The sequence below is a fragment of the Penicillium macrosclerotiorum genome (assembly GCF_028827735.1).
Source record: "Penicillium macrosclerotiorum strain IBT 26536 chromosome Unknown utg000006l_segment0_segment0, whole genome shotgun sequence".
NCBI lineage: Eukaryota > Fungi > Ascomycota > Eurotiomycetes > Eurotiales > Aspergillaceae > Penicillium > Penicillium macrosclerotiorum.
In genome coordinates, this window is record NW_026643085.1 from 3,117,672 (window position 1) to 3,142,069 (window position 24,398).

The following is a 24,398-nucleotide window of genomic DNA, read 5'->3' on the forward strand; positions in this document are numbered from 1 at the left end:
AGTAGAACCCTTCCCCCCCTCCCCCAATTCTAATCCTTGTCCAATTTTTTGATAAAAAAAAGCGAATCCCGAGAAAAAAAAAAAAAAAAGAAAGTAAGAAATGTTGAGCTCATAGGTCCAGCTAACATCAAATGCACCGGGGTGCAAGATGAGGAGGGTGAAGAGATGGGGGCGGGCAAAATCTATACTCCTGAGGAGGGGGTGGATGGACTGATAGTCTTGCAGTCTAGGGAAGAAAGAGGAAAAAATGCGAGCCTCTCATAGCCTCTAGCCTTGCTGGAGCGATTCCATCAGGCAGGATAATGTAGGCGGACCTATGACGAAGAGGGCAATAGAGTAATAGGGTCAGATAGCTAAGGCCGAAGGGACGAGACTTGCTCCGTGCACTACCGAAGAATCCGTACTAGGGGTACCATTACGGACGTGACAGGGGACTGAAGGAGAACCCAGTCGAAGTTGAGAGGTAGAGACCTTCCTAGCTGGCGATAGCGCCCCGTGCAGCCTCTTCTGGGAATAAAACGTGGGATTGGTGGATGGGGCCCACGACCCCGAGGCTGAGAACTGCCCGGATCCATCCCTGCCCATGCGCGCTTCTGGATATTGTCGACATCGATTGGGGGCTTTCTGGCGAGGATCAATATCGACTCTGTTGGGGCTTTTTTTTTCTTTTTTCTATTTTTCTATTTTTTTTTCTGTTTTACTTTCTTTCTTTTTTTTTCTTTTTTTTTTTTTTTTACCTCCCCATTTTCTATTATCCATTTTCCCATTCCTATTTTCCATTTCCCATTTACCCATTTGAGGTTAGTCTTTGGCATCGTTTCTGGGTCAGAACTATGCTCGTTTGGGATTTGTCCCCCCCCCTTCCCCCACCCCCCAGGACGACACACATGGCAGTCGAGTCTAATGCGAGCACGGACGGATGCTGGTTATCGCAACGGACTCGGGGGGCTTAGCAATCTGCAAGGCCAATTTCCAGCTGATCGACGGGGATTTAGGAGCCCCATACTCTCGTCCCCGACTATATAATCAATCTACCCGGTGTCCACCACGTCCAGTGATTTATATACACCCCTCCTCCCCATCCTTCCTTCCTGTCCTCTGACTTCATAGAGTGATCCTGGATTCCTGCTTCTCTATCCTATACCCCCCTCCCCAGCGTCGATCTTCTATATCTACTCTTCCATCCTGTCTTCTCCCTTACCCTGGCTATTGAGCTTCACAATGCACCGCGCAACCGCCTATGATGCCCGCTCGGGGGCTCGTTCCTCGAGTCATAGCAATAGTAGTGCCTTCAGCCCTAATGCCAACCCGAACGAGGACTGGACGAAGATCTCCGATCTGGCAGAGCGTCGTCGGATCCAAAATCGGATCGCGCAACGGAACTATCGTAAGTGCCGAAGCCCGTCTGTGTCTGAAGCCTCCGCCGCTAACGGTCTTCTCTTCCCCTCCCACAGGTAAAAAGCTGAAGCGGCGACTGGAAGATCTGGAAAGACGTGCCGCCTCGTCCGCTTCCCCCGAGCAATCCCACGCCGAACCCGTTCCTCCCCCCAAGGCCACGCAGAACAAGCCTCGCGCCAAACAGCAACCGCATGCGCGAGCCAGCAAGCCCGGGGACTCCAAACCATCACACGCGCCGCATGCCCCGCCCCCAGAGCGGGCGTCGTACGATTACTACAGCCCCGATGAGCGCACCATGTTCGCCCAGCAATGTACTCGCCAGCTGTCGGCGTCGCCGCCACCGGTCTTCTCGTATCCGCCCATGCCAACTTATGACACCTACCGTGCCCCCTACAGCCAAATGCCCGTCTATCACACAGTGCCCAGCTCCTACCACGAGATGTCCTTTGCCGAGTACGGCGAGCCGGTTCACTCGGTGGTGCCGATGATGCCCAATCCTGCTATGGGCGCTGCCCGGAAACCGGCCTATGACGAAGACATTATCAGTCCGTTCAGCATGAGCTATGCCTCGATGGCCGGCATCGATCTATGTCCACAGCCCTCACACGCCGAGCCTGGTCTTCCGGTACATTTTCCTCGCTAGAAACACCTCTTTTTCTGTTTCTTGCCTTGTTTCTTTATTTTTTTTTTGTGACGCAAAATCAAAAGAAAAAGAAACACGAGCAGAGCACAAAAAAAAACCACTTTTGCAACGGACCAACGATAAAGCTAATGCGTTCTTTGTTTTGTCTGCTTGCAGATGCCTTCGCTTTCCTACGGCTATTCGGATGACCAGAGTGCGGCGTCAACTTCGCCCGAGGCCTCGATCTTCACATTCCCTCTGACGCCCGAGTCTCCCCCATGCTCCCCGCGCTCCATGCCCGGACCGTACGAGTACGATCTCCGGTGCTGAGCCGGATAAATTTGGGAAAGAGCTGCACCCACCGATATCACCTCCCCCCCTTCTCCACTCGCTTTCCGCCATCTGTACCCTTCTAGGACTGATGACTGAGGGGAGATGGCCGTTGTGGGCGTGAGAGGCCGCATAGATCGCCTAACCCAGCCTTGCGGGTACAACCGCTCTCCTGGGCCTGACCCCAAAGAGCTAGGTCGATCCTCTTTCTTACTCTCTCCTCTCTCTCTCTTTCTCTTTTCCAAACGAGAATTTCCACCTTAAGTTGGTTTGCAGCAACAGGAGTCAGTTGTTTTTTTGTTGGGGATTTTCTTTTATTATTTCATGGTTTTATTTACGACTCTTGTGATTGGTACATGTGTGACGAGCGAGCATTCATCCTGGCGTTTTCTTGGGACCCTGTTTTCTTGGATCGTGTATTGGTATAAGGGAAACGATACTACAGACGGCTAGCCTGGTGTTTTGAGGGAAATGGAACGGACCATTGACTTTTTGGATCTTGAGCTTTCTCTCTTTTTTTTGGGCCATACTTTGTAATTGTGTCATTTTTTTGGTTTCTCAATCTGGATTTTCCCCCACGGGCTTTTTCCCATTGGGACAAGTTGGAAATCCTGTTGAACCCGACTCTGAACTCTAGACCACAACGCTGATATCTTTGCATCGGGTCTTTCTATTCCTTCTGTCCCTTTGGCACTCCTGCAGGCGGTGGGGATCACTATCACCGAAGCCCACTAGTCCCTTAGCTCCCGACCCTAATAACCTTTCGATCGGCTGCGGCGATTGGCTCTATCGTGGGGACATAAACTCCGCTTGGCCCCCAAACCTGCGGGAATTTTAGGCCCCCCCCTCCCGCTCTCTATGTATGGTGTACAGTACTCGTGAGTCCTCCGTATTTCGTGCGCTGTCGAAACTCCTTGGGACACTCTGCAGCCGCCCACTACAGGATCCCCTCTCCGTAGCGGGATTTCGTTGCAGCCACGGCCCCCAGCACCTATGCGCACTAGCCCGTGACTTTCCAGCCCTGTCTCGTTCCGGTAAGTGCACGACATGCCGGATTAGGCCAGTCCGTCAGAGCGTTTTCGTGTCGCTGAAACATGCTGCTTTTGCCCTTTCCATTATTTTCCCTCCTTCCTCCTCGGTCACTGTTGGATTCTGCAACATTAATTAAAACCAAAAAAAAACAAAAACAAAAAAGAAATCCGGCCCCTCCTTGACGCAGATCCGATCTATAGATAGACACGGCTAATAGACAAGAGGAACCGAGGAGACGAAAGACGAAGTGAAAAAACCACAACGCCAAACTATACTACACTATTTTTACTGTACACTATACATCCAACATCCTCCTCCATCTTCCCCCCTCTCGCCTCAATCTCCCCTGTAAATGAGATACCAATCAATGAACCGTAAATTGCAAAACTTATCAAGATTCAACCTAACGGCAAGCAAACTGCTTACAACCTATATCTCTTTTTCTTTTGCCTCCTCTTTCAATTCCCTCCCTCTCGGTCTTTTCCCCTCTCTACACCTCATCCTAAACCCACCCCCAAAAGTGGAGTAAAAGCGTAAAAACAAAAACAAAAGCAAAAGCAAGAAAGAAAAAAGAAAAGAAAAGAAAACCCTCGCATCGTTTTGCCCAGGCGGGGGGGCCAGAACCAAAGCCAACCATGTGGCCTCCATCCAGCCGGTCGGGTTCGTGATCGCTGCAGAAAAACGGGAATGAATCCACCCCGACCCGCAAACACCGGGCTGCGATTCGCCGCCGACGTCAAATGCGAGGGTTTGGTTGCCTGGGTCTGGACTGTGACTGTGACTGTGACTGCCTAGAGCCCGTGGGCCGTATGATTGGAGGAAGGGGGCGTGGGAGAGTGGGAGAGGGGGAGGCAAGTGGGCAAATGGCCAATGGCAAGTGGAAAAATAGGAAATTGGAAAATGGCCAAATGCTGGTGTTGGTGATCCTGGACTTTTTCTGTCATTTTGTTGACGGGGTTGATCTTGGTCTAATTAGGGCAGACTTGTAGAAGCGGTTCCATTCAATAAGGAGGGTTGGAATTTTTTGGGGTTGGGGGATTCATGTCGAAGAGTAGGACGGTACTCCATAGTCAGTGTATTGCTCGGTTCTTAATTTGTTACTTTGTTTTTGTTGTTTTTGAAGTAGTAGTAGTTGTTGTAGTTGTTGTTATTTTGGGATCTTTTGAGCGGCAGAGGGGGGAAAAGGGCTTGGGGGCACGGGGAATGCGTTCGGGCACAATCAGTTAAAACCCGAAAAGCCGACGGACCTGATTTACTCCAGACCATCGTCGCCCTTGGCCCTCCCGAGTCAACTCGAACCCTCGAATTATCGTAGCCGCCTGCACTCTCGTCTTCGCCCAGCCCTGCAGGCAATAAACAAAACAAACGAACGTCACCCTATCCAAATACCCTCCCAACCCAACACCCTAAACAGCCCTAGGCGAGTGGGTGCAAGACTCCGCGGAGCAAGAGCCGCCTCTGACAAAAGTGGACACACTACTTCCACCCCCCGGTCAAATCCACTCGACTGCTCGCAGATCCAGACTGCTGGGCCCGCTGAACGAGGTGAATGCGAGAGCGAATCCCAAAAGTCCCCCCGGCCGGGGGGAGGGGGAACCAACCAGGTGGTCGGTGCGCAGAGGGCGAGTTAGGCGTACATGCCTCATGCCTCATGCTTCATGCCCATCCCCGTCGGTTTTTAGCCCTGCTGGACTTCGGACGGGGTCTTCGTCGACACTCTATACTCCGTTGGGCGTAGGGCCGGACACTCTCCGCCGTCAGTTTCGGCCGTAGGCCTTGCCTGGTTCCTCCCGTCCCCTCGTTGGTCCTTTTGATTGGTTGGTTTGTCCTCGTCGGCAGCCATAGGAGAGAGAGAAAGAGAGTAGGTAGGAAGAGCAGGAAGAGTATAGTTCGTAGAGAGAGTAGAGAGTCGCCTATATTCATCTATCTTATCCCCAAACCGTGTCACTGTGTCAAATAACCACGAGCCATCTCCCATAGCAAAACAGCCGATAACTCCGTGCTATTTCGAGCATTTCCACGATCGTCCTATCCCAAACCACCAAACTATTCCAGCCTCTTGCCCCCCTCTACGAGGCTCCTAGTCCCTTTTAGGAGTTGCCCCGGTCGCCGCTGAAGGGTCCTGCATTGCGCAACCGGGGGGGGGGGGGGCAGGCCTCGCCCGGCGCCGGCCTTCATTTCTGGCCCAGGCTGTCCTTCTGAAAACCACAGACAAGACACCGTGGGAAGTCTAAAAGGGCTAAAAACCAGGACGGAGGCACCTTCCCGGGACCCGTCGAAATGAATTGGGCGATCTGAAGGGTGGCGGGACCCCCCTTTCTCTGCAACATGTTTGGCGGAAAGCCGCCTTTTCTGTTTTCGGTGGTCTGTACTCCTCACAGGTCGAGACTGCAGGCTTGGCTTCTGACCGGCGCCTTTGGCCATGAGCTGGGTTTCGTGAGGGGCGATGGGGGTGGGTCTGCAGTGTGCATCAGGGTGCAGTTGCCGGGCGTATCAGAGTGCCGTTGAGCAACTCTGGGCGAGATGCGCGACTCCCATTGACGAACTCGAAAGTATCTATGCTCTTGGCTTGTAAGGGTCCTTATCCGAAACCGAGAAGAGAGAGGGGCAAAGACAGGGAAAGAGAAAGAGAGAGAGAGAGAGAGAGAGAGAAGAAAGATCTATGGTTTGAGACATCTCAGACATCTCCCCGAGATGTTCGGTATCTCCTCCATCCCGTATACTTCGCATAGATAACTTTGCACACAGGACTTTTGTAATCCGCTTTTCTGAATATATCTGCTAGGACGGGATCTGATTATACTAGAACTCGGCCGATCGAGTATTGACCATTCTGGATCGCATCGTGCATGGCTGTCCTCCTTTTCTCCTTTCCTTTTTCCCCCTTTCCCCCTTTCCTCCGGCATGGCGTCTCGCCCGGTCGCCTTACGCCTCTGGGTCGGGAATCCCATCTCCCTCTCCCAGGATCAAATAGCATCTGCGTTGGTGCCACCGAGACCAACAGATGGATGCCAATGGCGCAATTGGAGAAGAAAGCTCCGCTATCCTCGCGAGCCGTTGGATCGGGTTCGAGTGGAGTCTCCTATAGGTGGTGGGGGGTTGGCTCTTGACATGTCCAACAAACTTGTCGTCACAGAATCCTCGTCATCCCGGCTTTCCAGCGCCGCGCCACCAATCCTCCAAGTCCCGATGGCCTGTGTAAAACCCGATAGCCCGGCAGAGCCAACGATATTCCCAGCTCCATAGCCCGCCGAGCCGAGAGACTAGAGTCTAGATCGAGAGCCTAGATAGAGAGTCGAGATAGAGAGCCTAGATAGAGCCATGTAGAGAAAGGATTAGGTCCAGGGAACGGACTGCCACTATCATGGCGACTCGATGACTCCACCGCGTCGCCCTAGTCTTCTAGTTCCTCCTGTTTCGAGCCCGCTTGTGCCCCGAGTTTCAAGCGCGCGACCCGAAAAAAGAGCGGACTATCGGAGAGGGGCCGAAGCTGTACAGGACGTTATTTTTATTATTATCAATCTGAGCTGATACGTGGGTTTTGGTTTTAGGGGGGAGTGACCTTGGTTGGAACCCGCACGAAGACTCGAGTCAATTTAAGTTGCCCCACACGCCCACTGCTGATTCATGGGATGGATTCCTTTGACTATGATGACTATTAGCAGACCTCGCAGGGCTAACTGTTCTCGGTAGGTCCTTTGGGAGGCCTGGTGTCTTTCTGGTGCAGACATTCTGGATTTCTGTATGGAGATACACCCCCTTATCCACACCTCCAACAGCCCTTTTGGCCCCCATTCCTTTCCCTTTCTTCAAAATCCGGCTAGCGCCCCGATTTTTCCTGGTAGAAATCAGAACCTGCAATGCCCCCCCGCCGCCCGCCCGCGAGCGGAAGTAGCCGACCCACGACGCATCGACAGAGCTGCAGAGGGAAAAAGAGAGAGAGAGAGAGAGAGAAAGAGTGGAGAACTGGAGGACTGGGGGATTGCCGCTCGGAAGGATGCCGAGCACATACCCAACAATAACAAGGACCAGTTTGGGGATCGGCCCACCGGACGGCGTCCAGATCGAAGGGGGGCCGAATAATAATAGACTCTATGGGCGCGTCGAGCGTCGATCTGTATGAAGCATGCCACGTACAGAAGGCTAAGGGCGACAGACTGATCATTTTGGTTTTCTTGGATCTTCTCCGTCCGGAAACTCCCCTGTATACAATACATACACCCAATTGAATCATTGAATCCTCTAGTTAAGTCGGGTGGTTAGTAAATACATAGGACTCTGTAAACGCCATAAATATTCCCCCAAACAGATATCCCCCAAATTTCCAGCCCCATCCAAGTCCATGTGATCGTGCAAACACTTCAAGTCTCCTTCTTAGCCTAAAAAGGGAGGAGGGAAGGGGAGTGGGTACAAGAAGGGAAAGCAATGAGGAGAACCACCCGAACAGAAGAAACGCAACCAGCCGAGTCGCGACCTACTGCGTCCCTCGGGCCCTATCGCGGACCGCGGGTTCGCTGGGGCCGCGGTGACGTGGGAGCTGAACGGACCACGCAGACCAGTTTGCGACGACGACGCTGGGCCCTGCGCGTTGGCCCCGGGCTCTCGCTCTCTCACCCCCGTGCCCGGAAGTCTGTGATTTGTTTTGTCGGGACTGGAATGGGCCGAATGGCCAGGGTGAGGGCGACGAGGGGGTGTTTGCCGTATATTATCAATGCATTAGAAATCAGCTACCACAAGCGAACGGGATTTGCGGGCTGGTCACCGGTGCCGCGCCCGCACGAGTCTGGAGTCTGCCGTGGCAGGTCGCACAGGAAAGTATAATGTCGTAAAGCTGGATCGGCGTCGCCGAAGGTGGGAGGGGGCGAGAGAGCAGGGGAGCAGAGAATGAGACAGGGTTAGAAACGAGACGGACCGAGAGAAGAATCTAGATCTGAAGAAACCCAGTCCCTTGTACATTCCTTGAAGTAAAGTGCTCTCACATGTATATCGACTCCAATGGGTCGAGCAAGCTTGGGGCAACCCAAAGTATACAAGTAGACAATATACTACTATACAACTATACAACCATACAACTATACTTCGACCCTTCTATAGATCGTCCCAACGACAAACACACGCCCAAACACAAACACACACAAAAGCAAACCCTCAGTGGCGAGTCGACATTTCCACTGTGAATTTCTCATCTAGGTGATTTGGAATTCATTCGGAACCATCTCCAGGCATCCCACCGCGCAATCCAACCGTACCCGAACGGGAGTTAGAAAAGGACTGAGATATGTGTCGGGCGTCCTCTTGACAGTACATGATTTCAAACATGACTGGTTCCCCCTTACGACGTGGAAAAGACCCCGCGGGTCTGGGGTGTCGGCGGCGGTTCTATGTCACCGCAACGGTAGCAGCGACGATTGGCAGTTGGGCTGGCATGTCTTGCCAGAACAGCAAAGCTGGGACGTTGAAATCGCAACGCAGGCCATGACGTTGAAGCTCTTTGAGCAACTTCGAGGGCGAAAGGTGACACGGGGTCGGCAATGCATGGACGACGAGGCAAAGAGTAAGAGTTTCCCGCCATCTACAACAATGTAGACCTCGATTACTAGCAGTTGCCTTTTTGACATTTAACATTCAACATTTTAAAAATTTGGCATTTGACATTTTGACATTTCCAATTTTCGTGATTTTTTTCAACTCGGTGAAGCATCTGGAACCTTGCGGAGGGGCGTCTTGTTAACCCATATCAATATTGGAGCGTGAAATCATTCAGTTACGGCCAGCCAGTCTTGGATTGCAGCAGTCAGCTTTTCTGGTCTTTTCTGAATGTAACGATCAAATTCATGGAGCCGAAGGAGGAATAGTAATCTATGGCATCGCAGGAACTACTGACGGTGGGCTGGATTCTTGAAGTAACATGATAAGTCTACATGGCAGTCAACGGGGAAATGGGCGAGGAAGCACAGAAACAGGTTGAACAGTCGAGAACGTCGATTAAACAGACGGCGAAGAGGCTCATATATTATTAGACAGGCAGATTTACTCAAGCTGCCCCCACAGATTCATCAGGATGTGGGTTCTTCAATTTGACCTTCTGGAGGACCGCAGAGGAAGGAAGGCTGGGAAACAAGATGCACACACAGATACAAAATCCAAGCGGCCGACGACGGTACTTGAAAAGAAAAGAGAAACAATGGACATCCCATTCAAACAACAAGAAAATAATAGGAAAATACAACCAAACTCTCATGACCTGTCGTCGTCAATTCCCAGCTCCTCTGTCTCCAGCGGCAGAACAAGAAAAAAAAGGAACTTCCAGGAAAGCATTCTACTTCAAAGAAGCCCTGTTCCCCTCATGAGGATAAACATGTGTAGATGTGAAGATCCCCCCCCCTCCCCCTCCCCCTCCCCCTCTTGATATATTTGTGGTCATGTCCCTTCTGTGCTGGAATCATGCACCCTGAACACTCATCTGGTCTGATGGCGCCGGCTCGTCTACTCGTCGTCGCCGCCGCATTGGTGCCTTCTTCCTGTTCGCAATCGCTGCTTCTTGGGATCGCTGAGCGGTCATATCTGCATCACCATCCTTGTCGGCTTCACGTTCACGTGCCTCGTGCTCTCGCAGGCGATCGCGGTACGCCATCATTTGATCATGGTTCAGAGTCTCATCCAAGTCGTACAGATTCCGGGGTCTCATCCGCAGCCATTTCATACGTGGTCCGACTCGTGAGACTTCCGAAACCTTGAAGCCATAAATTTTCGGGTCATAAATCCTCCCACGTCCAAGGCCAGGACAGAGGTTCGTCGCATGTACGCCATTAATCTCCAGCGGTTGCTCCTCAGGCGTGGGGGGCTCGTTCGGCACCTGCGGTGGTGGGGACCGGTTGGCGAGCTGCGTCTGACTGCGGGACATGGACGATAGAGAAGTATCCAGACGTGGCCCAATGCTTAGATCTGGGAACGTCATAAAGAATAAGCAGCCAAATGTCGTGCCAAAGAAGGCGCCGTCGACGGAGTGGAAACGACTGTTCGGCGGGGTGTAAATATCCATGCATCCGGGGCAGAAGAGCTTAACTGTCTCTTGGCCGGGGGTATCAGACCGGCCGACGGGGAGGACCTTGCACCCATTGCAGTTGACGCGCGGGCACACACCAAAGTGCTGCATTTCATATTTCTCAAGCATTTGTTGGATACCAGGCCTGGAAGTGATATATCGCTGGTGGATTAATCCATAAAGAAGCTCGGCAGAGCTCTCGATCACGCTTAGGTCACTAGCCACGCGAGCGTGTCGTCGGTCACCAGCCCTCCGATATGCCGGTCGGTCGCCAAGGATATCATCGTCATCTTCTTCTTCTTCCTCTTCTTCTTCCTCCTCCTCATCATCTTCGGGCTCTACGTCAAGAATCATCTCAAGAGCCTCTTTGTACATCGGGACTTGCGATTGCAAGCCAGTCAAGTTGAAATCATCCTCAATGAAGTCCTCGGATACTTCCGCAAAGAACTCATGGCCCATTAACGAACAGAAAGAGGAGATCCATGACTCCGGCGCACCTTCTGACGAAGACATGTCGAACGAAGCGGACACAGAAGAGGAAAGGGTTGATTCAGACAGTTGACTCAGATCCAGCCTGTCGAGGCCGTCGGCCAACGCCGAACCTGTCTCTCTCGACACGTTGCCGAGATGATCAGTGATTAAGCGGGAGAAGTGTGGCGACGACGAAGCAACCTCGTCACGCGAAAGAAAAAAAGAGAGGGGCTGATGCAGGCGGCAAAAAAGGATCAGCAGTGCTTTGCGTGGGGACGGCGGAGGCGATGGAAAAGCTGGAGAGAAACGGGACGAGGGTTGAGTAGCTCGGGGGTGCTGAAGGTGCTGAGACCGTAGACTCGACCGAAGAGAAGGTAGGTTGGTGCTTCAGGTGGGGAAGCTAAACAGGCATGGAAATGTGCGGGAGGGGTGGAGGTTGGAAGGGGTTGTGCGACAAAGTCGAGAACCCGAGATCTCAGTCTAGCCCCACCAGAGGCTTATCAGCTTCTCATCAATCACGATTTCGATAGGGAGAATTGGCATGTGGAATCACGTACGGTGACAGCAGTGCGCAGGTCAAGGATGGTTCATTGAACGTCTCCGTCCGAAATCACAGGGTGTGTCGATCGGGGAGTCTACTAAGTTCGGTTCGGATCGTGGGGCGGTGGGATGATTTGTCCACTCGGGTTTGGCACTGCGACGAAACAAGTTCCCTCCAGGCTGAGACGAGTTGATCTCGAGGAGGAATCAGCGCGGTTCAAGAGGTGTAAATGGCGGCGGGGGAAGCAAAGCGAAGTGACCAGTCTTGATGGAGTCTCGCGAGTGGTGACTAGAAGTCACGTGCGGGCATGGCTCAACTACAGCAGCCTCACAGGCCAGGGAAACCGTAAAGACTACGAGACAATAATAAAGCGTTGTTCAAAAGGTGGTACATGGAGGGGTTACAAATATCGTAGCACTTCAGAAGAGATCGCGAATTATGCGAGAAAATTCCTCATCGCCTCCTAGGATCCCCGATAATCCTTCCCCGGTGTTCTGCATTTCTCCATCCGCGCCAACAAACCCATTGATGCTGTCAGGACCACTAGTACTAGTCATGAAACTGCCAAAGGCCCCCACAGCCTCGAAAAGGTTCGTCAGTTCGTGGCTCATTTGGACTCCATTCAGAGGGCTATTGCCGAGTTCATGGACCCCGTTCATAGGTCCATACATTGACAGATCGTCAATCGAATGGCCCGCCAGGCCCGCCATGGCGACGGCAGCATTGGAATGAGGATCATTCCCTTCCGGACCAAACGGACGAGAAAACACACCCAGCTTCTCACCAATCTTCCGAAGACCTTTGATGGTCTTCCAGAGTCTCTTCGAAACATAAGACTTGGTGCTGAATCCGTTGATCAGATCCAGTGCCATATAGAATTCATCTCGCACTTGACGGTTAAAGTCAGCCGGTGCGTGACACACAGCAAGGAACAGAACTGCCAATGCTGCGACAAGGAAGTAGTTGAATGTGATCTGTTGTGTGCGGTAGATATCGGACATCTGATTCAACCGGGTGAGGACCCGAACAGTGTCTTTAGCAACATCTACCACCGTCTGGGCATGACCACGATCTTCCATAATGCTAGCGGAAGAGTGAAGTACCGGACGGTAGATTAAAATTCGAAGTTGATTCATGCGTAAGTATAGCAAGACTCGTAGGCGTCGCATCCCTCGGCTTGCGGACTCTCCATTCTTCGGAGACTCTACCGGGTAGAACTTGAGCTCATCTGGAATTTGCTTATACCACTGAAGGACTTGGTAGTCCAAATAACCAATTTCATCGCGACGGATATCAGTTGTACCTTCTGAGCCAATACCAGAGTACCAGATCTTGGAGCTGATCCGGTTGTACGAGATCATGCATCTTAGATAAGGCAAAGATGCATCCTGAGGAGAGTTCCAAGTTAGTTGCATGAAAGTATGATATCATGGCACGAGCATTATCTTACCGGCTCTGGTAGGTTAGGGTCAATGTCCTCATCCTGGATAACAAATGGTAGCCCTGTCCCCAAACTCCATCGCCTGTCCAAGCTGTAGACAGTCCAGAAGATCCGAGTGATCTCGGTCCACTGGTCCTCATTGGGAAATGACTTGACAAGAGCGTCTCGTCGGTGAAGCCCCATCTCCAGGCACATCCTTGCTGCAAGGCCAATTAATCGATAGGCCATTGCATCGTCATCGGTATGAAAATGATAAGTAGCCTGGAAACCATACATTAGCCCATATTTTAAGATCGATGCCGCATCCAGAACTCCCGCATACCACGATGGTAAAAAGTTGAATATTCTTAATGTCATAAGGATCCCACAACTTGGATTCAACCACCGGCTTGACGCTTAGGAAGAGCCGCTGCCCAAGCTCACTTTGGCCACCTCCTTCCACGACCAGCGTGGTTGCGAGAATCAGCTTCAGGATAATAGTGCTATCATCATGAAGGCTGTCAGGACCTGGAAGACCACGCTGTGCGAATCCCGTGCGCGTAGCAGCTTCCATGAAGGTGTATAGCAGATTTGCTTGGTTAGTAATTCTGGAGATATCCACCACAGGATACATAATGCCTATTTCTTCTTCATAGACTGTGCAAAGGCGCACAGCCTCATCGCGGCGGATGGTCCAGATTGGATCCTTGGTAGGGTGGATGGTAGGAACGAGAAGTCCAAGATGAGGAGGCGGGGAGCCTGCGGGTGTGACGTGCGCGGTTGTCAGATCATCTGGGATCCCGTCCTCTGGCTGCGTAATGCCCATACTCTGAAGGCTAGATTTGGCAACATCAAAGTTGAACGCTGAGCTGGTAGGACCATGGAAACGGGGGTGCCGCGATCGAGCCTTCGGCATCCCCGTACGCATAGGAGTGAAAACAGACTGGGAGCCATCGCGCGAGACGTGGTCAAAGGGTGGGGACTCGAATGATGGTTTTTGAACGCGAAGTTCATTCAAATTGCTAAAAAGGCTATTGACTTGTTCTTGTAGCGTGGTGATCTGAGATGTCATTGACCGGAATTCCCTGAGTCGGGGCAATTAGCTATGCCAAAGAAAGCTGGGATTGGTATCAAAGGCTTACTCGGAGTCCTTGAAATTATTATTGCAACAATTGGGCGCATATCGGCCTGTTTTCAATGTTAGTTCGTGTTAATGTTAGTTCCGAGGGATTCGGAGCGGAGTAGGTGCCCGAGCGGACGCTGGGTGTTGACACCAGGAAGCCGGAGAAATTGACAGGCCAAGTTCATACATTCTAAGTTGAGGTGACCGCAACGTTGACATGGAACCTGTCCATTGCACTTGATCTTGCGGCGTTTGCACTCGTTGCTAAACAAAATGACTGGCAGTTAGCTCCGGTAGTGTGCATCTTTCCGAGTTTCCGATGAAAGACGGAGACCACCGAGCATGGTATGATGCCTGCTTCATAGCAGGCCACTCCAAGCCCGTACGGCAATTTGGATCGGCCCTAAGACGGACTTTCGGCAAGAAATAACAGGCGGGATCAGGCCATAGGGTCATACCATGCAATGGAAATATAACGGTTCCGCTTTGCGCGCGTATGCGTTCCGTTGCTTTGTTCCGCCTTCCTCTTGGCTGTGTCGGTGGTCGGAGTAGCGGACTGGTCGCCGGGGCCAATCTGAGGCGGAGTCATTTCGATCTGAGGCGATTCTGAAGCCATCACACACCATATGCTAGACCACCGCAGATGGAAACTGGGGAGAAATGCCGGCGACCGAGTGCGGAGAAATTCCTCGCGGGGTTTGCCGTTCCCCAGATTCGTGGCTGACTCATCGCTTTCACAGCTGGATCATTGGCCCAATCAAAAAGTACGGGATTGTAAAGAGCCGACGAAATAATTAAAATGGAGTTCCGAGCATGAGCCAGTTGGGCTTCACACTCAACATGCTCATTAAACCCCTCATTCGATTGATAGAAATTTGGAATTTGGACGTGTGTGCTTTGGGTAGGTAGAAGTCGAATTTCAGTACAGCGCCAACTATGCTTTCCATATCCTAGACTACTATCTCTAACGGAGTAGACTGCTCTCAAGATCGAAGAATATTTCCTGGATGGATTATAACAAACTGAAAAGGGCCGGGTAACAAAACAAATTACGCTCGTTTTCAATACCCCGCCTTTGACAACAACCAATTCCTCCCAGCCAACAGAGCCTGTATAGCCTGGATTCGCCGTTGCGGGTTCTTCTGTAGCCAGGCCAGCCCAGCAAAAATACCAAAGAGAAGAGACAGACGTAGAGATCTCCGGAGGCTTTGTAGGATTTCACCCTTCCGAGTCCGTTTGGCGGTCCAATCGCTCCATATGGGGAATGTACATCGGTACCAATAATGAAATTGAGAGTATCTAAGAAATAGGTCAGCTGGTAATTGCTTAAAAAGGTTAACAAAGTGACGTACGGATAGGTTGACGAGTTCCAGCCGTCTGCAGTGATATACCAGCTAGAGCACACGCCACGACGGAAGACAGTCTTCTGTAGCTGGTCCTGCACCCGGCTGGTCCAGGCGCGTTCGGCACTCTCTTTGATTTCATAGGAGCTGACATGCCCCTTCAAAATCGGCTTGATGAACTTAAGGGAGTAATTGACCGCATTTTCTGTCGCAAGTATCACACTGCTATGCCCAGTCGCCGTGTTCGGTCCGAAAATCATGAAAAAGTTCGGGAAACTATCCATTGCAATTCCCTGGTAGGCTTGGGCTCCGCCGCGCTCCGCCCAAACATCTTCCATATTCTTGCTGTCTTTGCCAATGACTTTCAATGGATGAAGCCATTGATTGGTTGCAAAGCCATTGCCCAGAATAATTACATCGGCTGGGACTTCTCGAATCTCGTCCTTGAGCTCGGTGTTGGAAGAAAAATAGTTTCCCGGTCCTAGCGTCACGCTCTTCGCATGGACACGGGTTAGTGGCTGTGTCGTCAGCTCCACATTTGGTGCATGTAAGCTGCGATACCATGTGCCATCAATTATACGGCGCTTGCAGCCAAGACTGTAGTTTGGAGTGAGGATTTCATGGTATTCCTTTGGTGCTAATCTGCGCATATTCTCCAGGAATGCCTTTTCCATCCGTGGACGTCGCCAATTACTGTATGCTGTGTCTGTGAAAATTGAAAGGAAGTTATGTTCGCACATTAGGAACATAGTCTTGCGCAAAAGACGTGTCAGGCCTGGAACATTTGCCATCAACATCGGCATCCATTTTTCCCACATGGCAAGCATTTCTGGAGGCAGGAGATCCGGCTGAACCCAGGGAGGAGTGCGCATGATCTGAGTGATGGAGCGCACGTTTGCTTCTGGGTTAGCTAGCTCGGGGACTACTTGGGCGGCGCTGCAGCCAGAACCAAGAATGATCACATCTTTGTTCTGTAGGTCAATATCGCCGTCCCACCGAGCCGTGTGCATGATATATCCTTGGAATTCCTCGAAGCCAGGAATATCCCCGGGCCATGTCTTTGGCTCAACCAACCCACCCACGCCACTGACAACGATCTTGGCTCGGACCATCTCAGTTTTGATAAAGACCCGTTCTGGACCTTCTTGAATGGCGAGCTGCTCCCGGTCATACGAAGATAGATCACCAGTACCGGGGACAAGATGAGACAGAATGACTTCCCATTCTTCATCTTCTTCAACCCACCGGAGCTGCTTCACATCTGTATTGAACTGGATTTTGTCGACGATCTGATATTCCTCACAAACATCGGCAAGATATTGGGCAATCTCTGGGCCAGAGGGATGCAACGTAGACCAATTTTGCTTTGGGGCAAAAGAGAAGGAATAGAATAGGGCAGGTCTACAGAAAAGTCAAATTAGAGGCCAAAGATTTTCAAATTGATCATGAAGTACATACATATCACAGGCGGCACCCGGATACCGATTAATCCACCAAGTGCCTCCTATACCCGATTGTCGTTCAAATATTCTGAACTGGTCGATCCCCAGCACCTCTTTGAGACGGCAGCCCATCGCCACCCCTGATTCTCCCGCTCCGACTATAAGAACCGGGTAGTAGGTATGGGCATCTTTGCCATAGGCGTGGCGTTTGTGAATATTAGTGATTGAAGGCATTTCGGTTTCTGGTTCCCCGGCAGGACCCTGACTGAGGGCCGGGTCCTTAATACACAAGAGGCTTAATGGAAACTAGATCTGATTTGTCGCTTGGATGTAGCACGGCATGTGATGCTCGATGAACAGTGAACATATACAACATATAACCTAATAGAAAGGAAAAATTTACCGAGCAGTCACGATCAGCAGGTTTCGGACAAACAGATTCAAAACAAATCCTGCAGAATTTAAGAAAAAGGTGGAAAGGACTGATTTTAGGACTGATCGTCAGGGTGAGGGGAAAGCTCGGCAGCCTCGGTCCCCGGCGCTTTGCATGGTCGCTGGGCCATTTCACAATTATGTTTTACCGAAAGCGTTGCAATTTTTGCTGAATTAGCTTGTAGTATGCTCGTTCGGACTAGGTTCGGGCTTCAAAAATTTTTTTTTTGACATTTTCTTCATTTATGGCGTCTGCTATCAGAACCACGATTCCAAGTTTCTAAGTGTATTGGTCGAGGAAATCGACCTGTAGCCATAAATTAACCCCAAAAGGACAGATACTTCTATTTCCATCGATGTCTGCGAAGATGATGAATCATCACATAAATTGCTAATATAATCTCATTGTTTCACCAGGTCGTTTGCGACAGGCGTGGCACCCACCATTGTACTTTTGTACACCTGAAGTGGTTAAAGTTATTAACTAAATGGATTGACCAAATAACGTATCTCCAGCCGACCGAACAGCTCTTTCCAGCTTTTAACTTGTAGATAAGAAATCCCTGCCCATATCCGACAGGCAATACTCGACGCCTTTTCTAGATCGCGTTGTTGCATATGTGCTAAAACTTGCGGGGAAGAAGAACCGGGAGATTTTAAACGATAACCCGCTATTGGCAGGCATATTGACCCGACGCTGCAGCTGCAAGCTAATGGGTCTCGCTCATGTAGGAATTACATTATTCCGACAGCCATCCACGACCCGCAGATACGTTGTTACCTTTACAGTCAAGATAGGCCGTCCCCAACAGAGGTATTCTTCATAGACAATTTCAAACAATACCTAATCAGCCAGAATTGAGGATGTCTAATTCCCTGACCCTGGTTTTCATACCTGGTTCTTGGCATCGGCCCACTTGCTATGACAAGGTCATCAAGCTTCTTCGGGAACAGCATGGGTTGAAATGCGTCGCAGTCACGCTCCCTTCAACAGAGGGCGACCCAGCTGCCACCTTCAAAGATGATCTAGATGCAGCTCGTGAAGCCATATCCAATGAAACAACCCAAGGGCGCAATGTGGTGGTTCTGGCTCATTCGTACGGTGGTATGGTTGGCAACAGCGCCATCAAGGGTTTCGCAAAGCCCCCAGAAGTCAGCACCAGTCTGACAAATTCACCCAAAACTGGGTATGTTATTGGGCTGGTCCTCATAGCTTCCGGTTATACCCTAACTGGGTTGGCTTTTATGGATCCTTTCTTTGGCCGCCCGCCTCCTTCCTGGCGAGTCAATAGCACGACCGGCTACGCCGAGCTTGTTACTCCACCTCGCGAGCTCTTTTACCATGATTTGCCAGAAGAAGAGGCTGCGTATTGGGTATCTCAACTCGTCACCCAGAGCCTTAAGGCACTGTTTGAAGGTGGCGAGTATACATATGCTGGCTGGCAAGATGTACCTTCCTGGTATATTGGCACGGTTGAGGATCGAGGACTACCAGTTCTCGCGCAGCGCATGTCAGTTGGCCTAGCAAGAGAGATGGGTGGTATTGTGGAACATCGAGAGCTGCAGACAAGCCATTCGCCGTTCCTGAGCCAGCCTGAAGCCACTGTATCAATTATCTGGGACGCTGTTCGGGCCTTTACGGGGAAGTTGGAGAAAGACGAACCAATATCGAATGGCCATAGCGCCACGATCTTTCGACCGAGTTTCAGTATCTGGCAGCCTTCTACATGGTTTAAATTTGGAGTGCCGTTGGTCTTCGGTCATTTATTGGGAAGGTGTTTCCTTCTGTTTGGTTTGGGGAAGAGGGTCTGGAAGTCTAGGTTTGGCTTACGTTCTGGTCTATGATACGGTTATTCGGTACATGATTTCTGATTGTAAATATATATTTTTATTTTATTTTCTCGCTTTTGAATTGTCTCCGATCCTGCTTGTCATCAATATCACTCCTCTTTGATTCAATCTCTCCTTTCAAAAAGGTCAGGACGACTTGGTTATCCTTACTGTCTAGGTGGTAATTTGACCACATTAGATCAAATTCTAGCCGATAAGCGAGAGAAAAAAAAACCAATGGATCCGAACGTCCTGTTAGCATTGGTCTAAATTAATGAATACATGGAATTGAAAGCGATTTCGTCGATGGTATGAGGACGGTTGTGTCATATCGATTACACACCTGCGAGGCAAAGGTATGGTCTTCGATTTAAATGGCGAGCAAACTCTGGACACTAATTCATAAAGTAGAGAGGTAGAACAGTATATATATATACTTATATTTGAGGGGGCGGGAGACGAGGGAGATATCTCGGCCTCCTACTATAAGTTCGCGGCCAGGGCGTCGGTTTCCGCGGGCAGAAAGTCCCCACTTACCATTGGCAGGATTCCTTACGTCCTTCCACTTCTCATCCCCCACACGACCTGTTGCCTGGATGAAGCTCTCGCCATGGCCATATCATCTCAGCCCCAAGGTCCCCAAGCGACCTTCATGTCACATACATCTTGATTTACTGCAACGAATCTCCATTGCGTGCAATTTCTCCGCGTCCACCGCTCGCCCATACCGCACTCTCGACGCTCTCCAACATGTCGATGTCGGTACCTTCCGCGCGCAATACTTCATTCCTGAACAGCCAGTAGTTCTCCCACGCGGCCAATTTCGCAGTCTCTCTGCGGCGAAGCATTGGTTCCAGAGCGACCAGAGCAGCAGCGTTGCTCGTTTAAATGTGGAATACCTCCAAACCCTTGCCGGAGACGCGTTTGTCCCGCTGGAGCTGACGGAGTTAGCAAATCGGGATTCTGTGGAAAAGCCCACGCCAAATGACATCGCGGCGCATCAGGATGTCGGAACTGATGTGTTGAGCTTTCGTCAATTTCATGCACCGTTGACACTCTTTCTTGAGTGGATGCGCAAGGCCGAAACTTCTTCGCAAGCAGCACGCTTATATCTTGCGCAATGCCAGCTCCTTGATCTCCCCCAGGTTATACGAGATGATTTCCCGACACCGGAGCTTGTTTTAAAGGCTGGAAAGGGTGATGTGTATGACACGAATGTGTGGATTGGACACGCACCCACCTACACTCCCCTTCACCGCGATCCCAACCCAAACCTGTTCGTCCAACTAGCTGGTCAGAAGATAGTCAGGCTGTGTTCTCCCTTGGATGGACAAGCTTTATTTTCCAAGGTGCGGCGACAGATGGGACAAAGTGGAAACAGAGAGGCTGCGGCATTTCGAGGTGAGGAGATGATGCAAGGACAGGAGCGCGCCTTATTGGATGAGATGGTTTGGGGTCCTGCCGCTGCCTCTGGTCAGAAGGCTGAGACTAAATACGAAGCACATCTGGAGGCTGGAGATGCTCTGTTCATTCCGAAAGGATGGTGGCATAGTATCAAGGGAGTTGGAGAGGGCGTCACGGCTTCTGTAAGTATCCCGACGCGATTGCGTTATAGCTGATCGACAATCATGGCTAATAATTGAACAGGTCAATTGGTGGTTCCGATAACCGGCAGCATGAATATAAATTAGCTATACCATTCTGTAGAATACAAAAATAGAGCATTGAATTTCTTAAGATTATTGTGAGGTGTGTTGTTGTGTGTGACAACCAACCAGAGCATAGGTTCCGCTGGCAAATTCCGCAACTTGGTCTCCGCTCCGCCTCCGACAATTTCATCCTTTTGACAAGCCCAGACTTGCACCACCTCCCAAAGCCCCAGAATGCAGTTGTCGCGTACAGCTTACCGTGCCGCCATTTTTCACCTCAGCGTCAACCCAATTTTTGCCCGCGCCGTCCTCACAAACCCCTGGGCACCGAGCAGCCTCGCCAGCCTACCACAGACACCGAGCTCGCGGCTCTACACTGTCTTTTTCCCCCAGTGCGCGCCCCAAAGCCCCATACTCGAGACGATCCGCCAATCGCACAACATGTCTACCTCAAACTCTAATGCCACCACGAAACAAGGGACAACCGAGCCCCAAACGCAAGAAGAGAACCAGAACCAATCCCCACAAGAACGCCTCTCTCTCCCTTCAGCCGACTCCTCAAGCGATGGCGAGGCGAAACAAATTCGACTTGACCTAGGAGCTGAGGGTGGCGTTACGCTCGACCATCTCGGCCCTATGGTAGTCAATGTGGACGGCTCTCTCTCTCGCATTGGCAACTGGGAACAGATGGCGGAGATAGAGCGCAAGAACACGTTGCGGATATTGGGCAAGCGGAATAAGCAGCGTTTGGAGGCTCTGCGAGCGGCCGAGGCTGAGAAGGATCAGAAATGATGAAATCCGGCTTATTAATTTACACATGTCTGGGATGGAGTTTACAAAGCGTTCTCTTCTGATCTTGTTCATATATCAGGTTTTTGGTATTGTTGGTATATACAATGCATGATCATATGAATCGTCACTTGCGTCATCATTTCTTAGACCTTCGCTTCGGTTCAAAACATCCACAGCTACTAATTTATTCACGGGATGTTACTCGAAGAGCATGTTCAAGTACTTGTGAACGATACTCCTGGAAATCTTGTTAGCTGTCGCATTTACTATTGGAACGACGATATCGAAAACTCACTTTGGAGGCGCAGGGATGAATTCTCTTGTGTACTCTTCAATCTCGGCAAGGCCTGAAACAAGATCCACCTCTTCAGGTTTCAAGAACTTTGTGCGGTGAAAGATCTTCCACCCAAAGTAGAGGACTGGAAACACACCGATCATGGTATATGAAAAAAGGAATGTTGGTACGGACCAATTTCCAGGCAGAAACACAGTATACCCACCAACGAAGGCCATGATCGTGGTGGAAATGCAGGCAATATAAGCGATGTACGGCTGGAACCAACTGCGGTAGGGTAAAGTGCTGCGTGAAATGCCCTGGGTGTCAAGGGCTTTTTTAAATCGGATGTATGTAAAGGTCACAACAGAGAAATTGATGAGTTGAGAGGCAGTGACCTTTGATCAAGTTAGAGATTCGACTTTAATAAAACAGGGCACCATAGGAGCAATGCCTACCAGATTTACAAACCAATTTAGGACCACTGAGGCACCATTTGACACCTGAAGAAAACTGAGGAGTGCAATCAGGAGGACGACTGCAACACAGTATATAGGCACGCCACGTTTCGTGCATTTCGTAAGGACTCGCGGTGCCTTTCCTTCCAGTGCGAGACCATAGAGACTTCGGCTAGCGCAATAGACATAGCTGTTGCCCGCACTGAATGATGCAGTGAGCACGACCGCATTGACAATATGAGGCAGAATAGGGATCTGCAATCGATCCATCGAAATGACATATGGCGATGCAGCCGCACCCGGCTTATCATTATCAAAAGCATCGGCCATCGTCTTGTCATTATAAGGAACTAGGATGCCAACGCAAAGAACTCCCAGCACGAAGAAAGCCGTCAGACGGTAGAAAACACCATTGAAAGCCTTAGGCAAGACGATCCGTGGGTTCATTGTTTCACCTGCGGCCATAGAGACATAGTCCGGGCCAGCGATGGTAAAGCTAGCGGCAATTAGAGCAGATAAAAAGGCTAAAAACTTGCCTGTATCTCCCGTCTTGTAGTACTCCGCGAATGCACCTGGTTCGTTCCAGTACCTAAATCCGAATCGGTCACCCAGTGGATTGCCACCAAGCATCACGATAAACGTGTAGAAGATCAAGCCAACGCTTAGCAGAACCTTGCCGAGTGACAGCCAAAACTCTGCTTCACCGTACCATTTGACAGCGAACACATTGAGTGCCCTAAATTTCAAGCTTTAGAGACGTCATAAACCATGGGGGAGAGGAGGTTTCACTAACATGTAGAGTACAAGAACGATTACATTCATCGCAGCGACTGGAATGGCACTGGTCCAGTAATTGACGATCAGGCTGACGGCCACCACTTCGAAGGGAACCAACGCCGCCTCGAAGATAAAAAAGTTATATCCTGCCGCGACTCCCAGGGCTTCATCGACATAACGGCCGGCAAAGCGAATGAAAGGGGAAGAAATAGGCAGATAAGTAACCATCTCTGCCAAGCCTAAATGCAACTGTGAGTCTCGGCGGTCAACTTGGGAGAAATGGAGGATGGTTCCGGATTGAAGAAAGGTAAGGTCCAGGTAGATTAGTTGCTATGGCAGAGGATTTTGAAAAGGTGCTTTTGGATTGGAACCGGGCTTCTAGACGAGAGATGGGGGAATTGGGCGAAGGATTGAATGGGAATCCGTACAAACAGTGATAATCAAGATCACAGCGCTCCTAGAAAGTCATTTTATGAGATTTCGCAATTCAAACCAATATTGCGTGGAATAAAAGTCAAGGCATTTGCTGGGCTTGGGAGATGTGACAAATTCATTGGGCTCGCTTTGGGGGGATGCATAGTCAATATAGGGCCGTGTGAAGTTGTCCTTTGGTGCCATTGAAAGAGCAGCAAGGCTTTCATAGAATAATCTGTTTACGGCCCTTGAAGAATGCATTCGAATAGTCTGAAGCGAAATATGTGCTTCAAATTTCCTTTGATCTCTTGTCTTGTTTTCTCCATACTTTGCTTCTCACTTATTTTGTTCCAAGTTCAACCCTACCGTGGAATCGCGAACCTTGGGGGCATAGCTCATCTAGATCGAGCACCCCAAACAAAACTGAAAAATTGCACCAAGAAAGCAAGAAGGGCAATTTGCAATATCAGAAAGAGTAAAGGCTTACCAAATGCTGAATCCGAGAAACAAGCTTGCCGGGCCACTGGTGCGTAGGTTGGAGCCAATCTGCACGTACAAAGCGGTGCCAATTGTCCCCCCAATGCCAATTAGTTGTAGATGACGAGGTTTTAGCTTGCGCCGCGTATGGTCATATGTCGGTTTCATTGAGCCACCATCGATCGAGGCATCACGATGATTCAGCGAGTCTTTCTCGGGTATCTCAACGGTCTTGTGGGTAAGCTTAGCCGGCTTCCCCTCGGGGTCGTTGATGCGGGGGGATTCCGCGTGCTGAATAGCTGCTGCCATTGGTGTATGAGGGTCAAAATCTAGAGAAATCCTTGGATTGGACATGTTGGCGAAGACCACGGGAACACAAAAACCAAAACTATCAGAAGACTACCCCAAGGCCGTCGCAACACTAAATTGAAGAAAAAGACTCCTGGTAATGGTCGCCCCAAATAAAACTTGCGACCAAGAAAATATTTTCCAATCTTGGCAATTGCCCTCCATTTGCTTGGCAGGCCA

At 50.5% G+C, this 24,398-nt stretch overlaps 7 protein-coding genes across 7 annotated transcripts; 4 read left to right on the plus strand and 3 right to left on the minus strand.

Moving 5' to 3' along the window:
• Positions 1-1,221: 1,221 nt before the first annotated feature.
• N7462_006393 (bZIP transcription factor) lies at positions 1,222-2,350 on the plus strand (the record flags this gene model as incomplete). The annotated part of the gene is made up of 3 exons (XM_057078111.1): positions 1,222-1,387; positions 1,455-2,023; positions 2,198-2,350. The coding sequence occupies 3 exons, from the start codon at positions 1,222-1,224 to the stop codon at positions 2,348-2,350; spliced, it is 888 nt and encodes a 295-aa protein (XP_056933691.1).
• A 7,474-nt stretch (positions 2,351-9,824) lies between these two features.
• On the minus strand, positions 9,825-10,940 carry N7462_006394 (casein kinase II subunit beta; the record flags this gene model as incomplete). Its single annotated transcript, XM_057078112.1, has 1 exon — positions 9,825-10,940. The coding sequence occupies one exon, from the start codon at positions 10,938-10,940 to the stop codon at positions 9,825-9,827; it is 1,116 nt and encodes a 371-aa protein (XP_056933692.1).
• A 918-nt stretch (positions 10,941-11,858) lies between these two features.
• On the minus strand, positions 11,859-17,001 carry N7462_006395 (transcription factor domain-containing protein; the record flags this gene model as incomplete). The annotated part of the gene is made up of 8 exons (XM_057078113.1): positions 11,859-12,827; positions 12,890-13,141; positions 13,203-13,944; positions 14,002-14,047; positions 14,170-14,246; positions 14,441-14,722; positions 15,335-16,726; positions 16,784-17,001. The coding sequence occupies 8 exons, from the start codon at positions 16,999-17,001 to the stop codon at positions 11,859-11,861; spliced, it is 3,978 nt and encodes a 1,325-aa protein (XP_056933693.1).
• A 1,062-nt stretch (positions 17,002-18,063) lies between these two features.
• Positions 18,064-19,044, plus strand: N7462_006396 (alpha/beta hydrolase; the record flags this gene model as incomplete). The annotated part of the gene is made up of 1 exon (XM_057078114.1): positions 18,064-19,044. The coding sequence occupies one exon, from the start codon at positions 18,064-18,066 to the stop codon at positions 19,042-19,044; it is 981 nt and encodes a 326-aa protein (XP_056933694.1).
• Positions 19,045-19,625: 581 nt separating this feature from the next.
• N7462_006397 (putative JmjC domain protein) lies at positions 19,626-20,697 on the plus strand (the record flags this gene model as incomplete). Its single annotated transcript, XM_057078115.1, has 2 exons — positions 19,626-20,615; positions 20,677-20,697. 2 exons carry the CDS (start codon positions 19,626-19,628, stop codon positions 20,695-20,697), a joined length of 1,011 nt encoding a protein of 336 aa, XP_056933695.1.
• A 215-nt stretch (positions 20,698-20,912) lies between these two features.
• N7462_006398 (uncharacterized protein) lies at positions 20,913-21,470 on the plus strand (the record flags this gene model as incomplete). The annotated part of the gene is made up of 1 exon (XM_057078116.1): positions 20,913-21,470. One exon carries the CDS (start codon positions 20,913-20,915, stop codon positions 21,468-21,470), a length of 558 nt encoding a protein of 185 aa, XP_056933696.1.
• A 198-nt stretch (positions 21,471-21,668) lies between these two features.
• Positions 21,669-24,179, minus strand: N7462_006399 (putative general amino acid permease (Agp2); the record flags this gene model as incomplete). Its single annotated transcript, XM_057078117.1, has 6 exons — positions 21,669-21,708; positions 21,766-22,142; positions 22,203-22,938; positions 22,996-23,309; positions 23,412-23,436; positions 23,881-24,179. The coding sequence occupies 6 exons, from the start codon at positions 24,177-24,179 to the stop codon at positions 21,669-21,671; spliced, it is 1,791 nt and encodes a 596-aa protein (XP_056933697.1).
• Positions 24,180-24,398: the final 219 nt, after the last annotated feature.